This window comes from Eptatretus burgeri, chromosome 5 (genome assembly GCF_056783735.1).
Source record: "Eptatretus burgeri isolate ZD-2024b chromosome 5, Ebu_testis_v1, whole genome shotgun sequence".
In the NCBI taxonomy this organism is placed as follows: Eukaryota; Metazoa; Chordata; class Myxini; order Myxiniformes; family Myxinidae; genus Eptatretus; species Eptatretus burgeri.
The window spans coordinates 25,561,812-25,585,398 of record NC_140965.1 but is presented as its reverse complement, the minus strand read 5'-3'; the positions used below and the strand labels follow the sequence as shown (position 1 = coordinate 25,585,398).

The 23,587-nt window shown below is 40.7% G+C and overlaps 1 protein-coding gene across 4 annotated transcripts in view; it reads left to right on the top strand.

The window, feature by feature from the left end:
* The window catches only part of LOC147026113 (phosphoinositide 3-kinase adapter protein 1-like), a 262,651-nt gene that overhangs the window by 179,150 nt on the left and 59,914 nt on the right, over positions 1-23,587 (top strand). For all 4 annotated transcript variants that reach the window (XM_085881158.1, XM_085881157.1, XM_085881160.1 and 1 more), the window contains exon 4: positions 2,718-2,860. In XM_085881158.1, coding sequence (XP_085737284.1) covers positions 2,718-2,860 — 143 coding nt within the window. The remainder of the gene's footprint in view (positions 1-2,717; positions 2,861-23,587) is intronic.

Here is a 23,587-nt window from a genome sequence, read left to right as displayed (position 1 = left end):
TAATTGAAAATCATGTTGTTACGGCAACATCTTTTGAACCACCGAAGGGAGTTCGACCAAATGTGGCACAGATATTGACTGTAATAGAGAGATAAAGTTATTCAAATTTGGGTTCAACAAGTCAAATGTTTAGGTACCCATTCAAAATCATTTTGCAGACCATAACCCAGTTACAAGCATCTGAAGTTGTCTGTTCTACTGATCTCTCTTTTCTCTCTCTTGCTCTCTCTCCTGTGACCTTCATTGTGTCATATGACCTTTAATTGAGATCATTGTAATAGTGGTTTGACATCTTACATGGGGGAATGCATAATATTTGATAGTATTAATAGTATTAATGCGGAGGAATATTCATAGACTATTCACGTTGAATATTTTTCGAGTTTTTTTTAATTAACTTGTATCAGAGCAAAGTGGTGAGTTAATAGTTGTGAATATTTATGCAAACTGAAAAATTCTAACCTGTAGAGGTACCGGCACACACACTACCCTGCACAAATTGCGTGTAATATGAAACCAGTGATTGTTCCTGAGACTAAGTAACTGCATGTCTGTATTCTAGAAATTGTTATTTTGGCCTTGTGAACAATTTTACAGATTAATGTGGTTAGACTCGATGTCTGAGTAAAGCCGTATTCAAGGCAATGTGTTTGTGTAAATCATGATTGTATTGCACATCGTATTTTTTTTACTTTTGTGTTTCTCTGCATTGGTCTCTTCTACCAATAATGCTTCCACTCTCTAGTTGCAATTGATCACGTCATGCTGCTGCATTTGTTACCATAATTAATTCCATGACTGTACATACCCCATACCACACACGACCCCTCATTTCTTTCACAACCCACATTTACACAAGCTGATGCTATTGTTTGATGCAACCACATGCCAAATATTTACACAGCTCAGGAATGTCCTACTGCAATGTGTTTCTGCATACATGTCCATCCAAGTCATTTCTGCTGAGAAATGTAAGGAAAACTAGGACACTCTTCGATGTCGTGATGTCACCAGATATGCATCCACCCACATTATTATACATACTTGTACCAAGTTTGCTTTCAGTCCCTGAACCCAGATTCCAAATATTCAATAATTCTGGCTGCTTGACCATGCATCCGATCGGGTTGAAATTTAAAACATACATTCTACATGAATACTACATCATAACTGTGACGTTTCACATTGATTGATGAAGCGGTTCAAGAGAAAGATTTAAAAAAAGATTTTCATTCAAACCAAGATGGCTGCCAGACCAAGTGAACACCCTGGCATCCCAAGGCTTGGGGAACATGTGGGTGAAGTTTCCACTCGACCTATCAAGCCGTTCTGGATATGAAGATTTAACTATGTTTACTCTTCAAAAATACATAACTGCCAAACCATGTGACCTATGATATCATAGGTGGAGAACTTCTTGTTCCTCATGGACAGGTGATCATTCTTGTAAAGTTTCACCTCTATCTGTTGAGCCGTTTCGTAGAAGAAGATATTTGAAGGTTGTTATGTTAAAAAAAGGCTGCCGAGCTCTGTGACCAATGACGTCATCAATTCCCCCCCCCCCCGCTCCCCCTCCCAATACAATTTTGCCCTAGATGACTCTCAAAAATCTTCAAACTGATTGGATAAAGTGTGCAATGGATGAAATTATGACATCATAACAAAGCCACCTCTGGCATCATCCCTGAACCCAGATTCAAAATATTAAATAATTCTGGCTGCAAGACCATGCATCTGATCAGGTTGAAATTTAAAACATATTCCCCATGACCACTAGATCATAATTGTGACATTTCATGTCTATTAATGAAGCGGTTCAAGAGAAACAGTTTTTCAAAGATTTTTGTTCACTCCAGTATGGCTGCCAGACCATGTGACCTTTTAATTATTCGTGAACAACCTGGTATCCCCAAGCATTGGGGAAAGTGTGGGTGAGGTTTCCCCTCGATCTGTTCAGCCATTCTGGAGAAGATGATTCTTAAAGGTTTGAGGGTAAATCCAATATGGCTGCCAAACTATGTGACAGATGACATCACTATTTTTTTTTTTTTTTTTTTCATAATTTCAATTTAGCCCGAGATGACCCTCAAACATTTTCATACTGATCGGATAAAGCGTTTAATGTATGAAATTATGGTGTCATAACGAAGCCACCAATGACATCATCAAAAAAATCACCCTTATTTCCCATGGGAAGTACTTGCTATGTGCCAAGTTTCAAGTTTTTTCCATGGAGCGGTTTGGGAGATGCAGAGGTCCAAAGTTTTTCCTTTTTTCCAACATGGCCGTCACACCACATGACCTATGATGCCATAATTATCATAAAGACTTTCTACATGAGTAGTCGCACCTATAGTGAAAATATTATGTCAATCAGATTAGCGGTTGCAGAGAAAACTGAGAAAATTAGCATGGACGGACAGATGGACAACCCAAAAACATAATGCCACCCGTGACTTCATCAGCGGAGGCATTATAAAGGTTGTTCCTCCACCTGCATCCCATTACCATTTCCCAATAGTGTAAGTGGATTTTAAACAAAGTTTTGGTGACTGATCAAATTAGCATTTTCATGTATGTGAGTTTTGTATTTTGCATAATCCTTTTAGATCTCTTTCTTCAGTAATGAGAGCAGTTCTATTGCAGTTCATTTATCTTTGTAATGTTTCACAACTTATTTCAAGCAGCTGGATAAGCCATGAGGTGGTTGTTTGCAGACATGCCTCCCGGTTCTGTTGAAGTGACCATCCGCTGCAATGGGATTGAGCTGGCTCGGGCGTGTTTGAAGTACTGTACACAGATGGAGGAGCTGTGTGACCTGCTGCGGACCTCCTGTGAGCCCGTCTCTTTCATGTGTCAGGTGCATCAAACTTTCTGAACTTGAGACAGAAAATAAATTGAAGTGGGGGAAAAAAAGGAATGTTAGCTTCAAACCATGTCTGGTGCAATCTGTATCTGACCCACCAAGGTGTGTGTGTGTGTGTGTGTGTGTGTGTGTGTGTGTGTGTGTGTGTGTGTGTGTGTGTGTGTGTGTGTGTGTGTGTGTGTGTGTGTGTGTGTGTGTGTGTGTGTGTGTGTGTGTGTGTGTGTGTGTGTCACTTGTATAATGGAGTCATACTAATTTATTGTGTCGTGTGGAGTTGGATAGGGGTGGGGATGATATATTCTATATGATATTAAATGTGTTTCATATAATAACATAATAGAGGAAAAGGTTTACGGTTTACACCATGTGTTGGCTTTTAAAAGACATGCCTCCCAGCTGCTTGTGTGATGGATCACGAGTTTTTTCTGGTTTCTAACGCCGGAAGCTAGAACATGGGTTATTCTCTCCTTCATTGGACATGCATCACTCCACATTCAGTGCATTCTCAAGACTGTCAACAGAGTCGTACGCCATCGCTTGATACACAAGCTCAAATATATTCTTCTTCATCCATCACAATCCCACAACAAAAGTAAAATGTCAAAAGATGTCATGATGGTAATCCATAAGAGGATTGTGGTGCCGTATTGTGTCATCAGAATGTGGTGTCATTCCCATCTTGTTTGGTTGTGTTTTTTGAGATTTGATCCCTCTATGTTTTTACATTTTTTAAATGTTTTTTTTTTTTTGTTTTCTTGTGTATATAGAAGATTGGTCCGTTTTTTTTTCATGTAAATTTTACCACCTGTAGTATTTAATTTAATTTTCAGTTCAATATATTTGCTTTTTTACAGTGCTGCAACCTTTAAGACCATTATCCTTGTGACAATTTCTCACGGTAGTAAACGACATCAGCTTTGCCCTGCTGATGTTCAAATGCCATTATATTGTTACACGTATGGGAAAGGGGTTGGGGAGGAGTCCCTGTCCCCACGTTACCTCCAATTATTTTCTTCTGCCCTGGCTTCAGGTTTACTTTATAATTTGCACACCACTACCTATTCCCATCCTTTTTCTTTGCCAGGCTTGTGGTGGTGATTTAATTTTCCAACTTTACCAAACCTTTTTCTTTGCAATGGTCTCAAACTCATCGTGGAGCTTGTGTATGCATAACAGGTATTATAACGACACCATGAGATAGCAGCGCACTTGCATATATTACAAAGACGTGTCAGCAATGGATATATCAATGTAGCATGTATGAATATAACCTGGATTTCCACTATCTGGAGTTATATGCTCAGATGAGAACATTAAACAAGCTAACAGGGTATATTGATTGGGCATCTTGGTGGCGCTTCCTAGCGAGCAATTCTTTCCTCTTTTGGGTAGTGTGGGAACTTTAAACAAGAAGATCAATTTCCGCTTTGATTTATGACCAATTTCCTATTTGATTCGGTCTTCAGAAAATGTTACCCTCAACCTGTTATCATTGAACACAGATTCAAATCAACAGTTCATATCAATGCTGTACTTGCTTTCCAAGGCCTTTCTGCTACCAAAAACAAAATCTCAAAAAGTGCTCCATTAAGCAGGATGTTGTGCTGAAGCTGATTGATCTGAATGCTTTCTGCATTTTTGGCTCAACACCATAAATGCAATGGCCTTTTGTAAAGTATTTCACTTTCATCTACTCTGCTCAACTGGCAGAAAATGAGTCGTGCATCTTGTATTTTCCTTCCCATCAGCAATTCAGGATTGTTGGCTTTTATGTTGCTTTCCCCACTGTATTGACATTTCATTTCACTAATACAGTACCTTTATTTTCCAACGATGAAAAAAGCCTTCAAAGCAATTTGGATAAATACAGATTCAAATCCACCAATTAGTAGCAGCCTGGGGCAACAATAAGAATAGAGGACCAATGGTCCTGCAGCTCACCTGGCTGGTTGCCAAAAAGTGGAGTGATGGATGGATTGGGGAGAAAATGAGAGCTGGATTTAGAATACACATTTTAGGGCAGGTAGAATTGGCAAGACGTTCACCGTCATGCAACTCCCTGCTGTCTATGAACCTTAGTCTTCCAGATATTGCCCACTTTTGGTGTAATGATGTCACCCTGTTGTGTCAAAATTAGCAATGGTTGATAAGGTGCAACTCCAATGTATCGATAATTCATATTTTGTCGAGATAATGTCCACTTTCTGTATGACTAGCAGAGTATCCACTGGATGGGTCGAGTTTGCACTTTACTTGCTGAAAAAGTACAGTCTGTGTTTTGCGAGAAGACTATAGATGTTTGCGTGGTGTGCACCTAAAAGGTTTTAGATGGTCTTAAGGTCTAAATAGTACGTTCCAATGATAGCTTTGGTCAAAGTATTTGAAAGGGTCTAATCTCTCAAGCACATAAAAGGGTCTAAAAAAGTCGAAGTGGTCTAAAGCTCTAAATGGTCAAGGGTCCAAGATGTCTAAATGGTGTTAAGGTCTAAGGGGTCTAGAGGGAGTCAAGGAACTGAAGGAGTGTGAAGGTCGAAAGAGTCTGTTGGGTCTGATGGTTCTTGGTGTTGAAAGGGTATAAAAGGTCTAAAGGGTGGAGGGTGTTGAAAGCATCTTGGGGGGTCTTCAGGATATAAAGGGTTCTTAATGGTCTTGGGGGTCATAATGGTCTTAGAGTTCTCAAAAGGTCATAGGGGTCTTATGGTTATTGGGTATTGAGGTCTTAGGGATCTTATGGTTTTTAAGGGTGGTCTTTTGGGGTATTAGGGGTATTAGGGGTCTTAAGGATCTTAAGATCTTTGGGGTATTTGGGGTCTTATCAGTCTTAAAGTGTATTGGGGATATTAAAGGGTCTCAGTTGTCTTTGGGGTCTTAAAGGGTCTTAAGGTTCATATGGGTCTTAGGCATCTGAAAGGGTCTTAGGGGTCTTCAAGAGTCTTTTGGTTCTTAGGGGTCTTATGGTTATTTGGGGGTCTTATGGTTATTGGGGGTCTTGGGGACTTAGGGGTAGTTTGGGGGGGGGTCATGAGACTTGTGGGTCATGGGACATTGGGGTCTTGGGGGTCTCAAGGGTCTTGGGGGTCTTAAGGGTCTTAAGAAGCCTTCAGGTTCGAAATGGTCTTCGGGTCTTTGGGGTCTTTGGAGTGTCAAGGGGTCTAAATGTATCGAGGGATATCTGGAGCTCGCACACATGCATGGATGCAGAGATGTGTGTGTGTGTGTGTGTGTGTGTGTGTGTGTGTGTGTGTGTGTGTGTGTGTGTGTGTGTGTGTGTGTGTGTGTGTGTGTGTGTGTGTGTGTGTGTTTTTGTGTGTGTTTGTGTGTGTTTGTGTGTGTTTGTGTGTGTTTGTGTGTGTTTGTGTTTGTGTGTGTGTGTGTGTATGTATGTATGTATGTATATGCATATATATATATATATATATATATATATATATATATATATATATATATATATATGATGTCACTGGTGACCTAATAGTTTCGGACCAGCTTCTTTCAATCAAATATTCCCATAGGTAGTCGATCATATATTTGTTTTGTATTGATCGGTTAAGCGGTTTCAGAGAAAAGGATTTTAAAAGATTTTATTATGATCCAATAAAGCTGCCATAATATGTGACTGATGATGTCATTGTCACCAAACTATAGTTTATTTTCCTTGGGAAGTTGATCACAAATTTAATGTTCGGTTAAGTGGTTTGAGAGAAGGAGATTGTTCAAGGTTTTCCTGTCATCCAAAATGGTAGCCAACAAGATCAAAATTCATGAATTTATGGGACCTTTACATCGTACGATGACCTACTTATAGATGAATGGGGAGGATGCCATGCACAAACTTGAGTTCTACCACACCAAAGATCATTATAGTCAAGTTCAGTGATGATCGCATCAGCAGTTTCAGAGAATAAGTTGCAAATGTTTACGGATGGACGGACAGATGGATGAACTGACAGATAGGACGACGTGCCATCCCATAAGCTCACCTGAATTATGTTCCAGGTGAGCTAAAAACACGCACTGCCAGGTGGCAGAGGACCAGAATTTATTTTTGATATATATATAATCAAAAAGTTATCAATGAAAAAAATTCATGATCAGGCACTGGGGATGTAAAACAGGTACAAGGAAATACAAGGAAAAAGTTGACACAGGAGTTGGCCAATTGGCCCAGCATGTCTGTGTCACTGCAATCACCTCAGCCACTTTCTCTTCGTAACCCTACATAGTTTAATCTAGTCATGAAATCAATCCAGTAGCTCTATGCTGAATACTTTGTGGCAACCATGTCCTTCCACAAATATGGTGACCAAAACTAAACACAATAATTGAGATTAGGCCTCACTAAATTCTGCTTAATGTTAACACAACATTCTTCAATTTTTAAACTGTGCTCCTATGACTACAACCTATCCTTATTGAGGTCGACAAAATGAGTAGCAGCTTATTAATGACAGGGGCACTGCATCAGTGGCACATCCATGCTTCCTGAAATGATGCAAACAGCAGCCACAGGCTGCATCCAAAACAATTACAACCGACAATCCTATTCGTTTTTTTCATTTATTTCTGGCACTGTTCTGACTGCTTCACGCTTTGAGAACCACAAGCATCTCAAAAGTAATTTTCAGATTCAAGTCCAATTTTATTATTAGTTTGGCTAACTTTCAAATTTTTTTTCTTGAAATTCAAGAGTATACAGTGGCCTGGAAAAGTATTCAGCCCTTCAAATAATGCCCCATTTAAATTAATTATGTAGAAACAATTTTTCCAAACGAATATTTTTTTATTCATAACTGAAGAGATCAAACTAAACACTGTTATAGTTGAAGGAGTTTACATGTCAGGAATACCTGAAAAAAAACATGTACTAATCAAAATTCACTGGTTGTAAATGTATTCAGCCCCTGAGGTCAGTACTTGGTGGAAACACCTTTTGCAGCAATGACTGTTATGAGTCTTTGTGGGTCGGTCTCTACCAGCTTTACACAATGAGTGAAACCTTTGCCCATTCTTCACGTGAAAATTTCTCTCGTTCTGCCAAGTTTGATGGGGATCGTCGATGGACTGTAATCTTCAAGTCTCGCCATAAATGTTCAATTGGGTTCAAGTCAGGACTTTTACTGGGCCACTCAAGAACATTTATTTTCTTCTTATTTAGCCACTCTAGCGTAGCTTTAGCTTTGTGCTTCGGATCACTGTCATGCTGAAATGTGAATCTCTGACCCAGTTTCAGATTCTTGGCCGACTTGAGCAGGTTTTCATCAAGGATTCTCCTGGACATTACACCGTCCATTGTCCCTTCTATCCTGATAAGCTTTCCAGTCCCTGCTGATGAACATCAGCCACATAGCATGATGCTGCCACCACTATACTTGATAGTAGGGATAGTGTTGACTGGGTGATGTGCAGTGTTACACTTGCACCAGACGTAATGCTTTGAATTTAAACCAAAAAGTTCAATTTTTGTCTCGTCTGACCACAAAATGTTTCACCACATATCTGCAGTTTCATTAAGGTGCTTTTTCACAAACTCAATACAAGCTTTGAGATGCATCTTTTTCAGTAATGGCTTCTTTCTTGCTACCTGTCCATAGAGGCGAGTTTTGTGAAGCGAACGGGATATTGTTGATTGATGAACACTGACCCCCATCTCAGACATAGAGCCTTGCAGATCTTTCGTGGTCATTGTTGAATTTACAATGACATTCCGAACAAGTTTTCTGTTTGCCCGGCTGCTCAGTTTGGATGGGCGACCTGATGTGGGTAGAGGCTGAGTGGGATGATACGTCTTCCCCTTCTTAATGATGGATTTCTCCATACTCAAAGGGATAATAAGTGACTTTAAAATCTTCTTACAACCCTCTCCTGAACGACGCTTCTCCACCACTTTATGTCTGACTTCTTTGGAACGTTCCTTTGTCTTCATGTTTGCCTTGTTGGTCGGCCAAGTAAGTTGCATGTTAAAGCTCCTTAGATAAGTAGAGGAGATTAATTTTTAATTTAAATCAGTGATTACATACAGGTGAAACATATTACACTTGTTTTTTAACCTTTCAAGCAAATAATTTGCTCCTGAAGTGATTTAGGCTACATTTGGCAAAGGGTTTGAGTACTTATGCAACTGAGAATCATCTGATTTTCTCTGTTAATCTAACTTATTCACATTTGATCTGCATTTTTCATCACCTTGGCCTAATCTCAATTATTGTGTTTAGTTTTGGTCACCATATTTGTGGAAGGACATAGCTGCCACTTAAAGTATTCAGCATAGAGCCACTGGATTGATTTCAAGACTAGATGAAACTATGTGGAGTTGAGTGTGTCAGTCTGTCAGTCCTTCTCCTCTATAACTCCAAAACCATGAAACCCAGTGGCCCCAACCTTTACATACATACGAACAGAACTCCGTGGTAGTGCATGAATGAAAATTGGGTGTTTGGGTTAATTTAAACACCCCTTTTGAAGATAATTAATGGCCTTATTTAATTATCCTTTATCAAAGTGTCATCCTTGGTCAGCCCCTGAGTAAGCATTACATTATATGCATTACAGCTGAAATGTGACAAGTTCTGTTAAAGGCCCGGTCACACCTTGCCGTTTTAGCCAGCGATGGCAACGTATTAAAATGTATGTAAAACGCTGGCTGACGTTGAACTTTTGATGTTTTTTTTTTAAGATTCGGACGTATTCATAACGAGTTGGTCGTATGCATAACATATTAGTAATGGACACAGAACGTTTCGTTGTGTTATAGATAACTTATACCAATGAATGCTGAACCTGTTGTCGGCCTACACAACCTATGCCCAACGATAGTCTAACTTAGGCATAGCGCGTTGCACGCATTGCCGACGATGTCGTGACGTAGCCTATTAAAAGGCTGACGCACAACGATTTGAATCATAACTGCCGTAGAAATGGTAGTGTCAACATCGCAGTCACACCTTGGCGATCTTGCCAGCGTATGCCGACCTAAGAAAAATGTCTAAAACGTTGGGGCACGTCAAATACGGTACGAGTAAGTTTGGTATACGTGAGTAGAACGCTAAAGTACGCTATCATACGTCGCAGTAAGTAGAGTACGTCAAGAAATTTTAAACATGTTCAAAATTTTACGACGTACTTGGCGTATGACACACGTTCCGCATGCGATGGGGATAAGTTTTACACACATCCACAAAGGCTACTTATAAGCTACTCATAAGTCGAAACACGTCGCGGTAATGTCTTTTTTTTACATGAAACTTATTTATAACTTATGTTTGATGTGCTTTGAACCAATTCTTTACGTAGTCCCAACACACATCGACGTATGTAGACGTATTCCAATGACGTCTTCCGGTCGACAAAAAAAAAAAAATGAACGTGTTTCTAGGTTACAACTGCCATATAAAGACGTGTTCCCAGCGGTTTTGGGAATTGGTATATAAAAATGCTGCTAATAAAAGGGGAACCCAACAGTGTTTTCGAGTCCTTTTTGAGTCGATGTCCATGTCAGCAGTATCAGTATTAGTATTAGTATCAGTATCAGTATCAGTATTAGTATTAGTATTAGTAGTAGTTTGTTCATGTTGGCAGTAGTAGGTGAGTGTGAGGGGGAGGGTGTGGGTTATGATGGATCGTCCTTGCGTCCGCGTGTCCACGGGTAGGTTCATAGGCTGCCACTCAACGATTTAAATGGCTGCATCTCCACTATTGAAAGTAGAGCTTGCGCTCAACAATTGGATTTTTTTTTACACTCAACGACTTTTAAACGGTACCACTCAGCTATTTTCATTGTTTACAATGAACGATTTAAATTGCTGTCACTCGCCTTTGTTTTTTTTTTTTGTTTGTTTGTTTTTTTGACGCTGGGGTTTTGAAATTTGAAGCGTTTCTTCTGAACGTGTTAAAACGCTCAAACTCGACTATTTTAAATAGACGCTGCCGATGGACAATTGGAATCATAGCCAAGCGAGACATCGAAGTGTGAACATCCTCGTCATGCCGAAGAAAAGTTTGAAGAATGCTGCAAATAAGTGTCCTGGCCGTGGCCGTGGACGCTGACGCAAGGACGATCCATTATACCGACGTCTTTCAGCCTATGAGTAACTTAAAAGTAACGTCTGTCAATGTGTGGCAACGATCGCGTAACGTGCCAACAACACGTTAATCATAGGTTAGAAATAAGTTTCGGGTACGCTAAACATTACCTCGGCGTGTCTCAACTTATGATTAACTTACAAGTAGCATGTGTTGACGTCTGTCAACGATCGCAGACCGTGCATACAACTTGTGGCCAGCGTAGCGGAACGTGTGAGTCATACGCCGGCATACGTCGTGAAATTTCAAGCATGAAAAAATTTGAGGACAACCGAAAAGTACAACGTTTAAAGCCAGCATACAACGACATATGGCAGTGTTTTTCAGCGTGCTCTCAATGTTATCAAAACTTACCCATAACGTATTCAACGTGTGCCAGCGTTTTAGAAAAAAAATTCAAAAATCGGCATACGTTGGCTAAAACGTCAAGGTGTGACCAGGCCTTAACCTAAACCGAATTTCAAATTTTAAACTATGGAATTGAACTTAGCAGCAGTTCTGATTGCTAAAGCGTGTTCATTTGTCCAATTTGCGCATTGTTTTATACTCTGGATGTCTCCGATAATCTCCGGTCATCTCTGGATGGTGTTTAGTATGACCCAACCAACCGTTCCTTATCAACCGTTTTGTTGGTGTGCTTGCTTGAGTGTTTAATAGTGGTGGGTGGAATTGATTCCAAAGTAGTGGATTGCAACTGTGGAATTTAAAGGACTCGAGTCGTGAACTGGAATCGACATCAATTTCAAGTAATTCCTCCTTCATGGAAAGAAACGTTTTTTTCAGGGAAAAAATTTTCGTCCCTGTTGGGCATGTTCCAGTTCCACTTGGCCTGGTAATGTATTGATTCAAAAGGAGCACACCCCTGGAGTGTCCCGTTTGCAATATAGCGGCAAAAGCAAATCACTTGCAAACTAAACATTCCCCAAGGGTGTATTCCTATTAAATGAATAGCAAGGCATTTACAGTTGGCCGGTAAAGCATGCTGATTGCTTTGCTGATGGATGGGTAGGCAATACATCAACTGATAATATTTTGACAACATGTGGATCAAAAGGTCCAGAAGTGCAGTTTGACCTCAGCTCCTCCAACTCCCTCCCTCCTCACTCTTTCACCCTCTCCCTCATCACTCTCACCCCTCTCTACTTTCCCTAACCCCCCCATCTCCCTCTCTCTCTCCTCTCTCGTTCACCCCCTCCCTCTCCCCTTTTCCCCTTGGTACTCCTGTCAGCGAAGCGACGGGTGGTATCTGCTCGTATATATTAAGTTTGATTTGAAAGCATCATGAAACAGGCTCAGGTGGCATCAAAATGTGAAAACTTTGGAGGGGGTTGAATACTTTTGCTGGTCACTGTACTTGACTAAAAATACTAAGTTTTTTGAAGTCAACAAAATGTAAATAAATAAATAAAAACTATGGAAATAACAAAAGCTCTTACCCATTGTTAGTTTCAATGTTTGCCAATGTGCAAACATAGAGTAATCTAAAATTGTATGGAAAATATCAGAGATATATCATTTTATAGTTTAGGATCATACACTACGTGTCCCTTGGTCCTTGAAAGGTTCAGCACTGCACCGACAACCAGCCCTTGACCTTTCTCCTCTGTAACATACTCAAAAACTGATCCTTACATTATGTAATCTCTATTTCTATTACTGGCCATGCGTAATACCTTAAAATCTCTCAATATTAAATCGATTCTACCAATTATTTGGCAATGAAATAAATAAGAGTTCCGTTTGAAGTAACCTCAACACAGGAGGAGGCTATTAGGCCCATCAATCCTGTGCAATGATTTCCAACTTTTAAGTGTTTGGCCATGCACTCTCATATTGTTTTTTAAAGCTGAGCACCAAGCAAGGAAGTAGCACATACCATTTATAAGTCATTGGTATGACTCAGTCAGGGTTCAAAGCACCAACAAAGCACCAACCTCCTTGACTCAGAGAGGATGCTCTAAATATTACATCACTAAGTCTGGTTGAATGTGTCTAGTATTTTTTTCAAACTAATCACCCCCTCAAAGCTTTCTATCTCGACTCGAAGCTTGGCGTCCTGCAAATTTTGAATCTCTATTCTTTATTATGCTATCCAAATAATTGATTTGTAAGTAACAGTAGTCCCAATACTGATCCCTGAGCAACACCTACTACTCACAACTTCCCATTCTTAAATCCTCCCACTGTCAACCATTGCTTCCTATCTCTAAACCAGTTCACAATCCATTTTAACACAACCAATAATGACTCTGCAAGTGTTCAACTCAACCATAACAGCCTCGTATGTGGTATTTCATCAAAGGCCTTCTGCAAGTCTGGGTATAATTAATCAACAACACTCCATCTACTGAGTCAGTAGATCCTTCTGAGCTCAGCAAAATGAGTATGAGGGTGCTGCTAACAAGGGTATTGCACCAGCAGCACCGCTGTGCTGCCAGAAAATAATTCAGCCAAGCAGCCACAGGCTGCATATGAATAAGTAAATAATCAGCTACAATACTTTCCACCACTGAAGTTGAGCTAACTGCTCTCTAGTTCCCCAATGCTTCCCTTGAGCACCTATTAAATAACTTGCTATTCTTCAATCCTCTGGTATCCTTGCTGACTCCAGCAAGCTATTCAATATATCAGTTAACATGTCACTTATCTGTTTTGCTCCCTCTTTTAACATTCTGCACATCATCTGGCCCTGGAGACTTGACTGCCCGAAGCTTTCCAAGTTGTCTATTTATACTTCTTCCCCTCACACCTCAAATTTTTCAAACAGCACTTCTTCACTTCCAAGATAGATTTTCTCTGCTGCTGTTAAATCCTTCTATCTGCTCCTGTGTAAATAAAGAAGCGAAATAACTCTTTGATAAGCCTGCCGTTCACTTTCATCGCAAACCAAATTCCCTGTGCTATCTCTTATTGTGCCTACACCAGCTGTCTTAACTTGTTCTGTCCATCTTCTCTACTTAAAAACGCCTTCTGTTCACATCTTCCTTGCCAGACTTTATCATTTCCTCTTTTTGCTTGTCTCAGTAGTTTCTTGACAAGCTTCAGTTTGCTCCCATACTTATGCCAATTAGCCTCTTCTTCAGCTAGTTTATAGCCTAGTGTTGGCTTGGTGGTTAGGGTGGTTGACTTGGGATCCTTGGGTCCTGAGTCCGAGCCCCGTTGGCCACTGAATTAATACCAGGTGGGGTTGACAGCCTGTCATCCTTCTAAGGTCGGCAGGATGAGTACCAGTGTACTGGTAATAGGGCCAATGCATCAGTGGCATCGCCGAGTCCCGAACCAATGATGCAACCAGCAGCCATAAGACTGCACTCAAAAGAAAGAAAGCTAGTTTATAACACTTAAGTGCCTTCTGCTCTTGTTAAACTTCCTTTTTCAGATGGAAGCTCAGAATATTACACATTTAAAAAGCCCCCCCACAACCCCACCCTTTCCAATACGAATATTCCCTTAATTCCACTTCATTTCCTTCTTCTTTCATCTTTCTCCCAACCTCCTCCCTCTGTTCATTTCTCTGCATTAAAACTCCTGATCCCCCTCTTCACCCATTCTTCTTCACCTTTCAAGTTCTCAATTCCTTCCCTCCTCTCACAGTCCCTTTGTACAGCATACATAGATGAGCATGCACACAGGCCTTTTGGTGATGGAGTGTCGTCATAATAGAAAAAACGTTTTTAATTACTCATGCCTCCTGTAAGGAAATTCCATACAAGCAGAGTCAAAAAATGTCTTCGTACACTGGTGAAACTCGGCACGAATATTTGTCCTTGCTTTGTAGTTTCCTGCCGGAATCACATTCTTCCCAGTGACAGATAAGTTTATTGATGCCATTGGAAGAGAAGTCGTGGTTTTACTTAAGATTTTAGGAGAGAGATCATCTTTTTGATTCCACCTCATACAAAAAATGATGATTGAACTCTTTTTTTTTTCCTGAATTTTTCAAGTCTGATGCCCACCTCCAACACCTGGATTCTCCCATTTCTTCCATCCTTGTTCCCTTTTCACCTGTCGCTCCTTTCCTCATGCCGTTGTGCATTCATGTGTTATTATCTCCCTGTTTCCCCTTTGCCCCCACTTTCTGTCTATTGACCCTTTGCTCCCTGTTGCTCTGCTTTTCCATCATCCTTGGACGCTCGTAAATATATTGCCATGTAGTGCATGAAAATTCGCCATCTTCTTTTATATCAAGCACCTGCTGGGCCTTGACTCTCTTCCTTTCACCAGTAAATGCTGTTTCACTGCCACCTTGATGTGGACTCTGTAAATGACAGTAGCTGATTGCTTTGAATTTTCATACCCATTCAGATAAATTGCTATCATGGCTGTTAGTCAAGCTCATTCTGCCAACATGAGCTGCAAGTCCAAAAACCTTTTCAACTTTTTTTTTCATCAACCCACATGCACATCCTCACACATCGAAATGACTGTCCTTCATCAGAGATGAAACACATTCAATTTGGCAGCTGGGAAGGCTCAAACTTTAAAATGTTTTCTCTGTGCACTGCACCCTCACTTATTTTTCACCCTTTTTGAAGTCGTGTCCGAATTGTTTTGCACTTTTTGGATGTAGATTAAGTTTGGGCTAGATGCCACCTCACACATCTTCATTGGTCGTTTTGGTTCTGTATACTGAACATTTTCCTTTGAAATTTCCTGCTGTACTGTCATCCAGAGAACTAACTCTCTGCTGTAGAAGTTCAAGATACTGAATATTACAATGACTGGAGGGGTTATACTTGGAAAGTGGGGGGTGGGTGGTGGGATATCTGCTCCAACTTAATCTACTATTCTATCATTTATTTTCAATTCACCATGAAGTGATTAAAAAATAAAAATAGGACCATGGGACCTGTAGCTTATCTGGGCCCTGATCTAATGTTGTTATCCAAATTTGGTAGCATTCTGACTGGTGGGTCTGGAGAAGATTTTTGAAGGAATTTACGAAGTCGGCCATTATGACCTACGTAAAGTCACGTGACCAAAAAGTACTTTGCAAATCCCGTTACCAGTCAGGAGTAGAAAGTTTCTGCCAAATTTCAGCCGGATCGGCCCAGTGGTTTGGACGGAGAAATCGACATAGGAGACGGGTGGATGGACGGTATGCGATGACAATGCCTTTTCTGGAATTCCAATTCCAGATAAGCTAATAATGGTTTGAGCTCAACGCACAAAAATATCATCGTTTTCTGATTGTCAGGTTACTACCAAAGCATTGATGATCAATATCATCACAATCAGAATTATCATCACGATCCATTTGAATGTGGGTTTTACATCTGTTTTTTTTAATGTTTCTAAGATGTATATACATGTGAGTGTTTTTCATTGTCACATCTCCAAGCTGGCCTCCAAAGCCAGTCACCGATTAGGCATCCTCCATTGTGCAAAGTCCTTCCTTGGCACATGAGCTCCTGACCATGTACAAAGCTTTTATCTGTAGCTTCATGGAGTACTACTCTCCCCTCTGGGCTGGTGCTCCTGCCTTTCACCTTTCTCGGCTTCAAGCTGTGGAAACCAAGGCATTTAAGATCATTGGTATCTCCCGCGATGAGGCTGTCTTTGGGCCTCTCACTCTCTCACCGCAAGCAGGTCGGTGGTCTTTCTGTCTTCTACCGTCAACTGTCTTTGAGCCATTCGAGGTCAGAAAATCATCGATGGCAGCGGTTAGATGAGGCACGAATTAGCGACTGCTAATATACTTGCAGAATGGTAAGAAGTGCACTCCGCCTTAGGGGGGAGACCGGTTCAAGCGAACACCGTGATCTACAATAGGACTGGCAAACACTGTAGATTATTTTTGCCATCGAGAGGCAAAATGCCCGAGTACGCTCGATCAGATGACCGTCAACTTTCGGGCCTCGCCCCCCCCTCCCTGCTCTGTCTGCTGTCTGTCCCACCCATATTCCCACAGGGCACTCAAGGACTGCCAGAAACTCCCTTCTGGTCAAACTACCAAAATCAAAAATCACGACTCACCTTCACGCTTTCATTCCTCTTTGTTCCTGCCTCTGGAACAAACTCCCACACTCTCTTCAATCTCACTCTTCCCTCCAGGTCTTCAAAATATCTGTTCACTACCATCTCTTTTCTTCCTCCATCCAAAACCATGATCTTTTCTACCCCCATTAATCCACCCCAAACCCAGCTCCTTCAAATTTCCTGCTTTCCTTCCTGAAAGTCCCTGTAGTGTCCATCTTGAATACCATATGTATCCCACCCCATCCCTCTACCTTCCATAGATCTCCTCATGTGTCTATTCCCCACTGTTTTGTGCTTCCCTCTCCTGTCCATCTTGTCTCCTGCTCCCCTTGTTATACTTGTTATACGTTAGTTCTTGTACGAGCCTTGACATTGTATCTTTAAAAAAAAAATTATATTCAGTTATCTAAAGCTCATGGAGGAGCTCATACTTGTATCATGTGCTAAACAAGGACGCTATAAGTATATTTTTCTACAAACAGTGTACAAAATTATTATATTACATGCATTTCAAGAACACCAATGAACAATGGACCAATCAATAAAGTACAGTATTTGGGATTTCAACCATGGGATCCTAGCCAAATGAGCTTTGTGCTCACATGAGCACATCACAGGCCAACCCAATTGTTGGTTTTGAACTTGTGGTACAGTTCCTACCCTTTACCTTCTAAATATTGATATGAAATACTCACTTGGACTCTCTGCCATCTCACTCACCATCCTTACTTTTAAATCCCACAGTTCTCTTTCTGTTTGGTCCAGTACTTTCCTTAACCTTCAATTTCTTACATACATAATTAAATACTCATGACCTTAAAGATAATTTAAAATCTTATGTTCCTGCCATGCAACATCTAGCGTCTCGACAGTCGACCTTAAGTTGATTTACATTGAACTTGATAATGTGAATTATACTGCATCCAGTTAGCAGATTATGCTAGGCAGGTTTTACTTAATTTTTAATGGTAACAAAACATTCTTGAAATGTATGGATGTTATGCCTCCTCTAAAATTAAAGTGTGATCACAAACTAATAATTTCGTTTGACAAAAAGGGACGGAGAGAAGTTCGAACATATTTCTCAAAAGACTGACTGATATTCAAGGCAATTCTAAGTGCAGTGATTTTATGATTATATTCAGGACATGATGCCATGACTGTAAGTATGCATTGACTTGTGAGACAGGATCACCTATTTGGTTCAGGTCAAAGAGTAAGTAGCTGGACATGCTGTGTAATTTCAGGTGATGCCACTCCATTTTCTGCAGCTATGTTATCTCATTGGCATGTGCATGGTGTTTTAAGTACTACATAACATTGCACTCATTTTATAACACACCAGGAACAAGGTCTTTGGGTTGTGGCAGCATTTCTGAAGAAAAATTCGACTCTTCCTTAGCTGCTTGGCAGTATCCACACATAACACACTGTGATGCAACAGAGCAAGACTGCCTCGTGAAGTATTCAAATGCAAAATGAATCACTCATGGAGTGAGGAAGTTGTCAAAGTTGTTTGAAAATTTATTATAACTTCATTGCAGTCACACGGATACAGCACAAGAAACAGCATTTACAGTTCAGTCAGTTGCCATCATGAACAACATTCGAATGTGGAATGTGATGTCAATGGTTTAAGTCAAAAATTCCATCACCACCTCCACCTCCTCCGCATAAAAACAAGCAAAATTCTTACTGAAAACGCAAAATTGACACACCTGCGTGATGGAAACGTCATAATGGATTGGTACGATGTGGAGGGCCTTTCATTGTTAATAAAACTGGCCTGCACTGCAAAATAATACATCACGTTTGCAGAATAGTGCCATTGGCGCCTGAGCGCGATAGACGAATTTTCGGTGTCAGGCGAACTATTGAACCGGAAGAGTCACAACAAAGGCCTGGATATCTCATGAAAGAGTAATATCTGAACTACATTCTCACCTAGTTTGAGCCACATATCACAAAAATTGATGGAGATACGCGCTTTCAAAAATGGCCAAATTATGACACATTTTTGCTGATGGGATCTAGAATACAAACTGGAAGTTGATCAAATTACGTCAGCTAATGGCCAATCGTATGTTTTACATTCCCTAAAAGTTTGAGCGAAAAATATAAAACGTTCGAATTTTAAGAATTTTTTTGTCATGTAAATGGGATTTTCAATGCAAATTTCAAACATGTTGTGACGTCACAATCTGGATCCGATCTGGTTGAAACATGGTAGGGTGAAAGATATTATGACCCTACATAAGCACATTAAATATCTAAGCAATTGAACAAGAAATGGCGGAGAAATGATTTTTTGAAATTTCGTCCCATGTAAATGATTGGGATTTTTTGAAACTTTGTGAATTTTTCGTGACGTCATCATTTGATCCAGGTTCACCCAAATTTATAGGTTCAGTCCTTGGGTGATTATCTTTCATGTCAAAATGTTTCGTGGACATATACACAAGGACCGCTGAGAAAATCGATGCACAGACAGACAAACACACACACACAAACAAACAAGCAAACTCTTAACTGTACAAAGTGACAGAAGTTGTCTTCGACAACTTAAAAATACAACGCACTATTCCCATTGTCGACAATAGCTGCTTCCTTGCATGAAATGCACTGGATGGTTTGCCTTTGCCTTATAGGTTTTGTTAGGATTTGATACTGTAGTCAAAAGATCAACCTATTTGACCTTGATTCAACCCACCTCCTTCTGCATTATGTAAAAATGGTGGAATTATTATTACCATGCCCCATTCCTCCTCACATTCCTAATATGCAGCCGACTTCATAACTCGCTCGGCTTTTCGATCGGACTTTTTGAAAATATCAATTTCAGAGTGTAAATCAAAATGGTCTGACATAATTGTGCAGAGGTATTGCATTTGCCTCTGAGCTGTCTGGTTTGGGTTCAACTCTCAACCTGGCTATTGAATTGTCAGATTTGTGCATCGCAGGCAGGCTGTTACGTCAATGAGTGCACCCTCCCTTGGATGGTCATTCAGCTTGTGTCCTCATCTGCCAGCATTAAACGTTAAATGTTGCTGCTGTTGGTGAACGTTAAATAGTGCACGCTGTCTTTCAATGAAAGGAAGGTGAGTTTTCGCTGACACTGAACAAATTTCAAATTCCTGCCCTGACTCTTTTGTCAGCATAAACCTGGCAAATGTGACGAGTATGCCAAACAACATGCACGAGTTGAGGTAGGCAATCATCCTGCAGTTGATTGAAATGTGCTGGTATGATGATGATTATGATGATGATGAAAGCACACAAATGCATGTTCCAAAATATTTGGCCTTAATATCCTTTTTCTTCATGCTTACAATTTTTTGAATGAAGCATCAAATAACTATCTTCATTACTTGTCTGTGCACAACACTCAATCACAACAGAGTAACATGAATATAGGTCACAACCAATTGTATGAATGACATGTTTACTTCCATGGTATGTATGATACATGCTTGGGAGCCTATTTGGTATGCATTGCTGTCTGTGCTGTCGCCGATGATTCACCAATAAGTGATATTAAAAAAAAACAACCAGCCTGATTACTGAGGGGGTGTGTAGCATTGGGATTCTCATGTGTGTACTATTTGTGAATCTCTTTACAGCTGTGGAGGAACTCTGGGAAGAGTTTAAAACAGCAAAGGGCTTATCTTGTTTAGCCTTTCTTGGTTGCTTTATGCAGCTTCTTTGATTAGAAGAGCGTGGGAGAAGTCGACCTATTTATATAATCCTAGCCAACTGGGTTTAATTGATTAGGTGAGAGCTAATTGGTTATTCCCTCCATTCAGAGGTGAGAGAGGAGAGTGGGTCTTCATTTTTCATTGATATGTTGACTGCTTTTGATGTGTCGATGTGGTACATGCTAGGGAGCCTCGTTGGTATGCATTTCTGTCTGCATTGTCGCTGATGATGCACCAACAAGTGATGAAACCAGTCCGGCAGCTGAGGGGTTGTATGCATTTGGATTCTCATGTGCGTACTATTTGTGAATGCCTTTACAGCTGTGGAGGAACTCTGGGAAGGGTTGGAAATGGCAACGGGATTACCTTGGTAGCCTTTCATGGTTGTTTTATGCAGCTTCTTCAGCAAGAATAGACTGGGAGGAGTCGATTTATAAATATATATCGAAACATGTGGAGTGCGACAAGCACTCCCCCAATCTCCATTGGACATAGTCCTACACCAAAGCATCACCTCTAACCCAGAGACCTCAGCCCAGTGATTGTCAAACAGACAATTACATGGTCAACATCAGTAAACCATCAAACAGAGCTGCCTATCTGGATTTCAGGCTTATTTGCTCTCATCAGGATGGCATACCAATAAATATCTAACCAATAACAACCACATTCATCATTTATACATCAGACGCACCTCCTGACTGCTATGGTAAGCATCACCGTGAATTATGTATCATACGGTAAAACCGCATAATCTGCAAAGAACAACTGTACATTTTTTGTGGATTATGTAGTTTTTCTGTGTGAGACATAACCCTTAGCGATGCTCACCATAACAGTCAGTAGGTACGTCTCATGTATGCACGGACGTGGTCATCGTTGGTTAGATGTTTATTGGTATGTTGTCCTGATGAGGGTAAGTAAGCCCAAAATCCAGATAGATGGCTCTGTTTGATGTTTAACTGATGTTAACCAGGTAATCTTTGTCTGTTTGACAGAGTCGTTGGGCCGAGTCCTCTGGTTTAGAGGTGTTGCTTTGGTGTAGGGCTATGTCCAATGGAGATTGGGGTAGTGCTCGTCACATTCCACATGTTTCGATTTACCCGCCGATTACAATACGTGCCTTCTACTTGAATGATTTGTATTAGTGGGAGCAATTGTCTGGGTGGCAAATGGATGGTTTTTCTTTATGGATTATGCAGTTTTACCATGTAAGGCATAATCAGTGGTGATGCTCACCATAACAATCAGGAGGTGTGCATAATATACATATACATGTATTTTTTCACCGTGGACAAGACTCCATGACTTTTCACATGCAAGACAGACATTAATATAGTTTCACCGAAATTACAAGGATTTCAATAACTTGTTTACATGAGCTAGACATTGGATAAATGTGGTATAGCAGTTGGATTCATACCAAGGTTTCCCCATATCATTCTCCATGGGTTCAGGTTGGAACACTAAACAGGGTATTGATAGTGAAAAGATTAAAATGATCCTGCAGTTGGCAGCCATACAACCACTATCTTGTCTTCACTTATAAATATCATCCTGATGGCACAGAGAGATTGTTGACAGATGAGTAATCCTGCTTCCTTGGAAGTAGGCCAGGAAATGCATGGTCATAATCTTTTTGAATTGCACCATGGGATCCTTGATGCAAATGCAAGGCAACAGGACAGCCTGCTTTATATTCCTTCTAACTGATGGTATCCATGCTTGGTGTTGGCATAATGGCTCGGGTGGTGGGCTTGGGATCATAGCGTCCTGAGTTTAAATCCTGCTTTCCGTTCAATTAATACCAGGTGGGGTTGACTCAGCCTGTCATCCTTCCGAGGTCGGCATTATGAGTACCAGCTTGCTGCGATGATTGAGCCATTTGAGTATCCTGTGTTGGAGTGATGACCCATCCAGGATTGTGCCAAATAGCCCAGAAGACTGCATCGGCAGCACTGATGCTCTGTACAGAGTTGGTCCCAGTGAATGGATGGAACTGATGCTGCTCCTTATGATGTGATGCCCTGTCTGATGGGGTTAGAAAGATCCTATTACATTAGAAATGCAACCCATTCTGGGGAATTCAAGGGCAAGAAAGCTACATTTTTCTGTTACCATCAGTCAGCTAAAAGCCTCAAATTGATGTCACAAATAATTAATCAAAGACGAATGTGACACAATTTAAAGGACTGATGAGATCACGCATCACAGAAACAAATTGCATCTTTACGCAGCTTTCAAAACTCAAACTGCAACGATGACCCCATTGGTGAGCTTGATTCATGGCATCCTGAGTATAATCATCATGGAAATAATTTCAGATATTGCGTCTTTATTCGAGGTTATGGGACTTTAATACAAGGTACATAACATTGCCTGCTTCTACATTCTCAACAGAACTGCCCACCAAAGCAAAGAGCCCAAATCCAACTTCATAGAATGGAGGAAACGAAAGCTTTTTTTCGAAAGGCTGAGAAAGAAACCTTAGCACGCCTTCCTGTAATTGCATTTTCTAAATGCACATCCGGCTGTCACTGACATTGGTTTTACTCTTCACTGCAGGTCTGATTGGTGCAGTTTTCTCCTCCGGAGGCATCTCGTTTCCTCATTTGTACCTTTGCAGGAGGTTGAGCGTGGGTGGGAGAATGTGGCAGGTTGCCACGATGAGACGTTTGGGAAGAGAAATGATGATGGATGCTGCTGCCATCTCTCGGCATTGTTTTGTCTTGTCGGCCACCGGGGAAAGCCAGGCGGCACTTTCTTTGCCATTTGGCATTGCCTGCACATGCCACATTGTGATGATGCCACGTTCAGTATCGTCAATCCTGCTTTTCTTTTATCACCCACTCTCTGTTCTGCACCAATTTTGACTCATTTAATGCATTGTGCTCTTGTAGACTGTGCCACTACAAACTACTCTCCCCTTTTTTTTCATTTTTCTCTATGGTCTTTGTAGGTGCTTCTA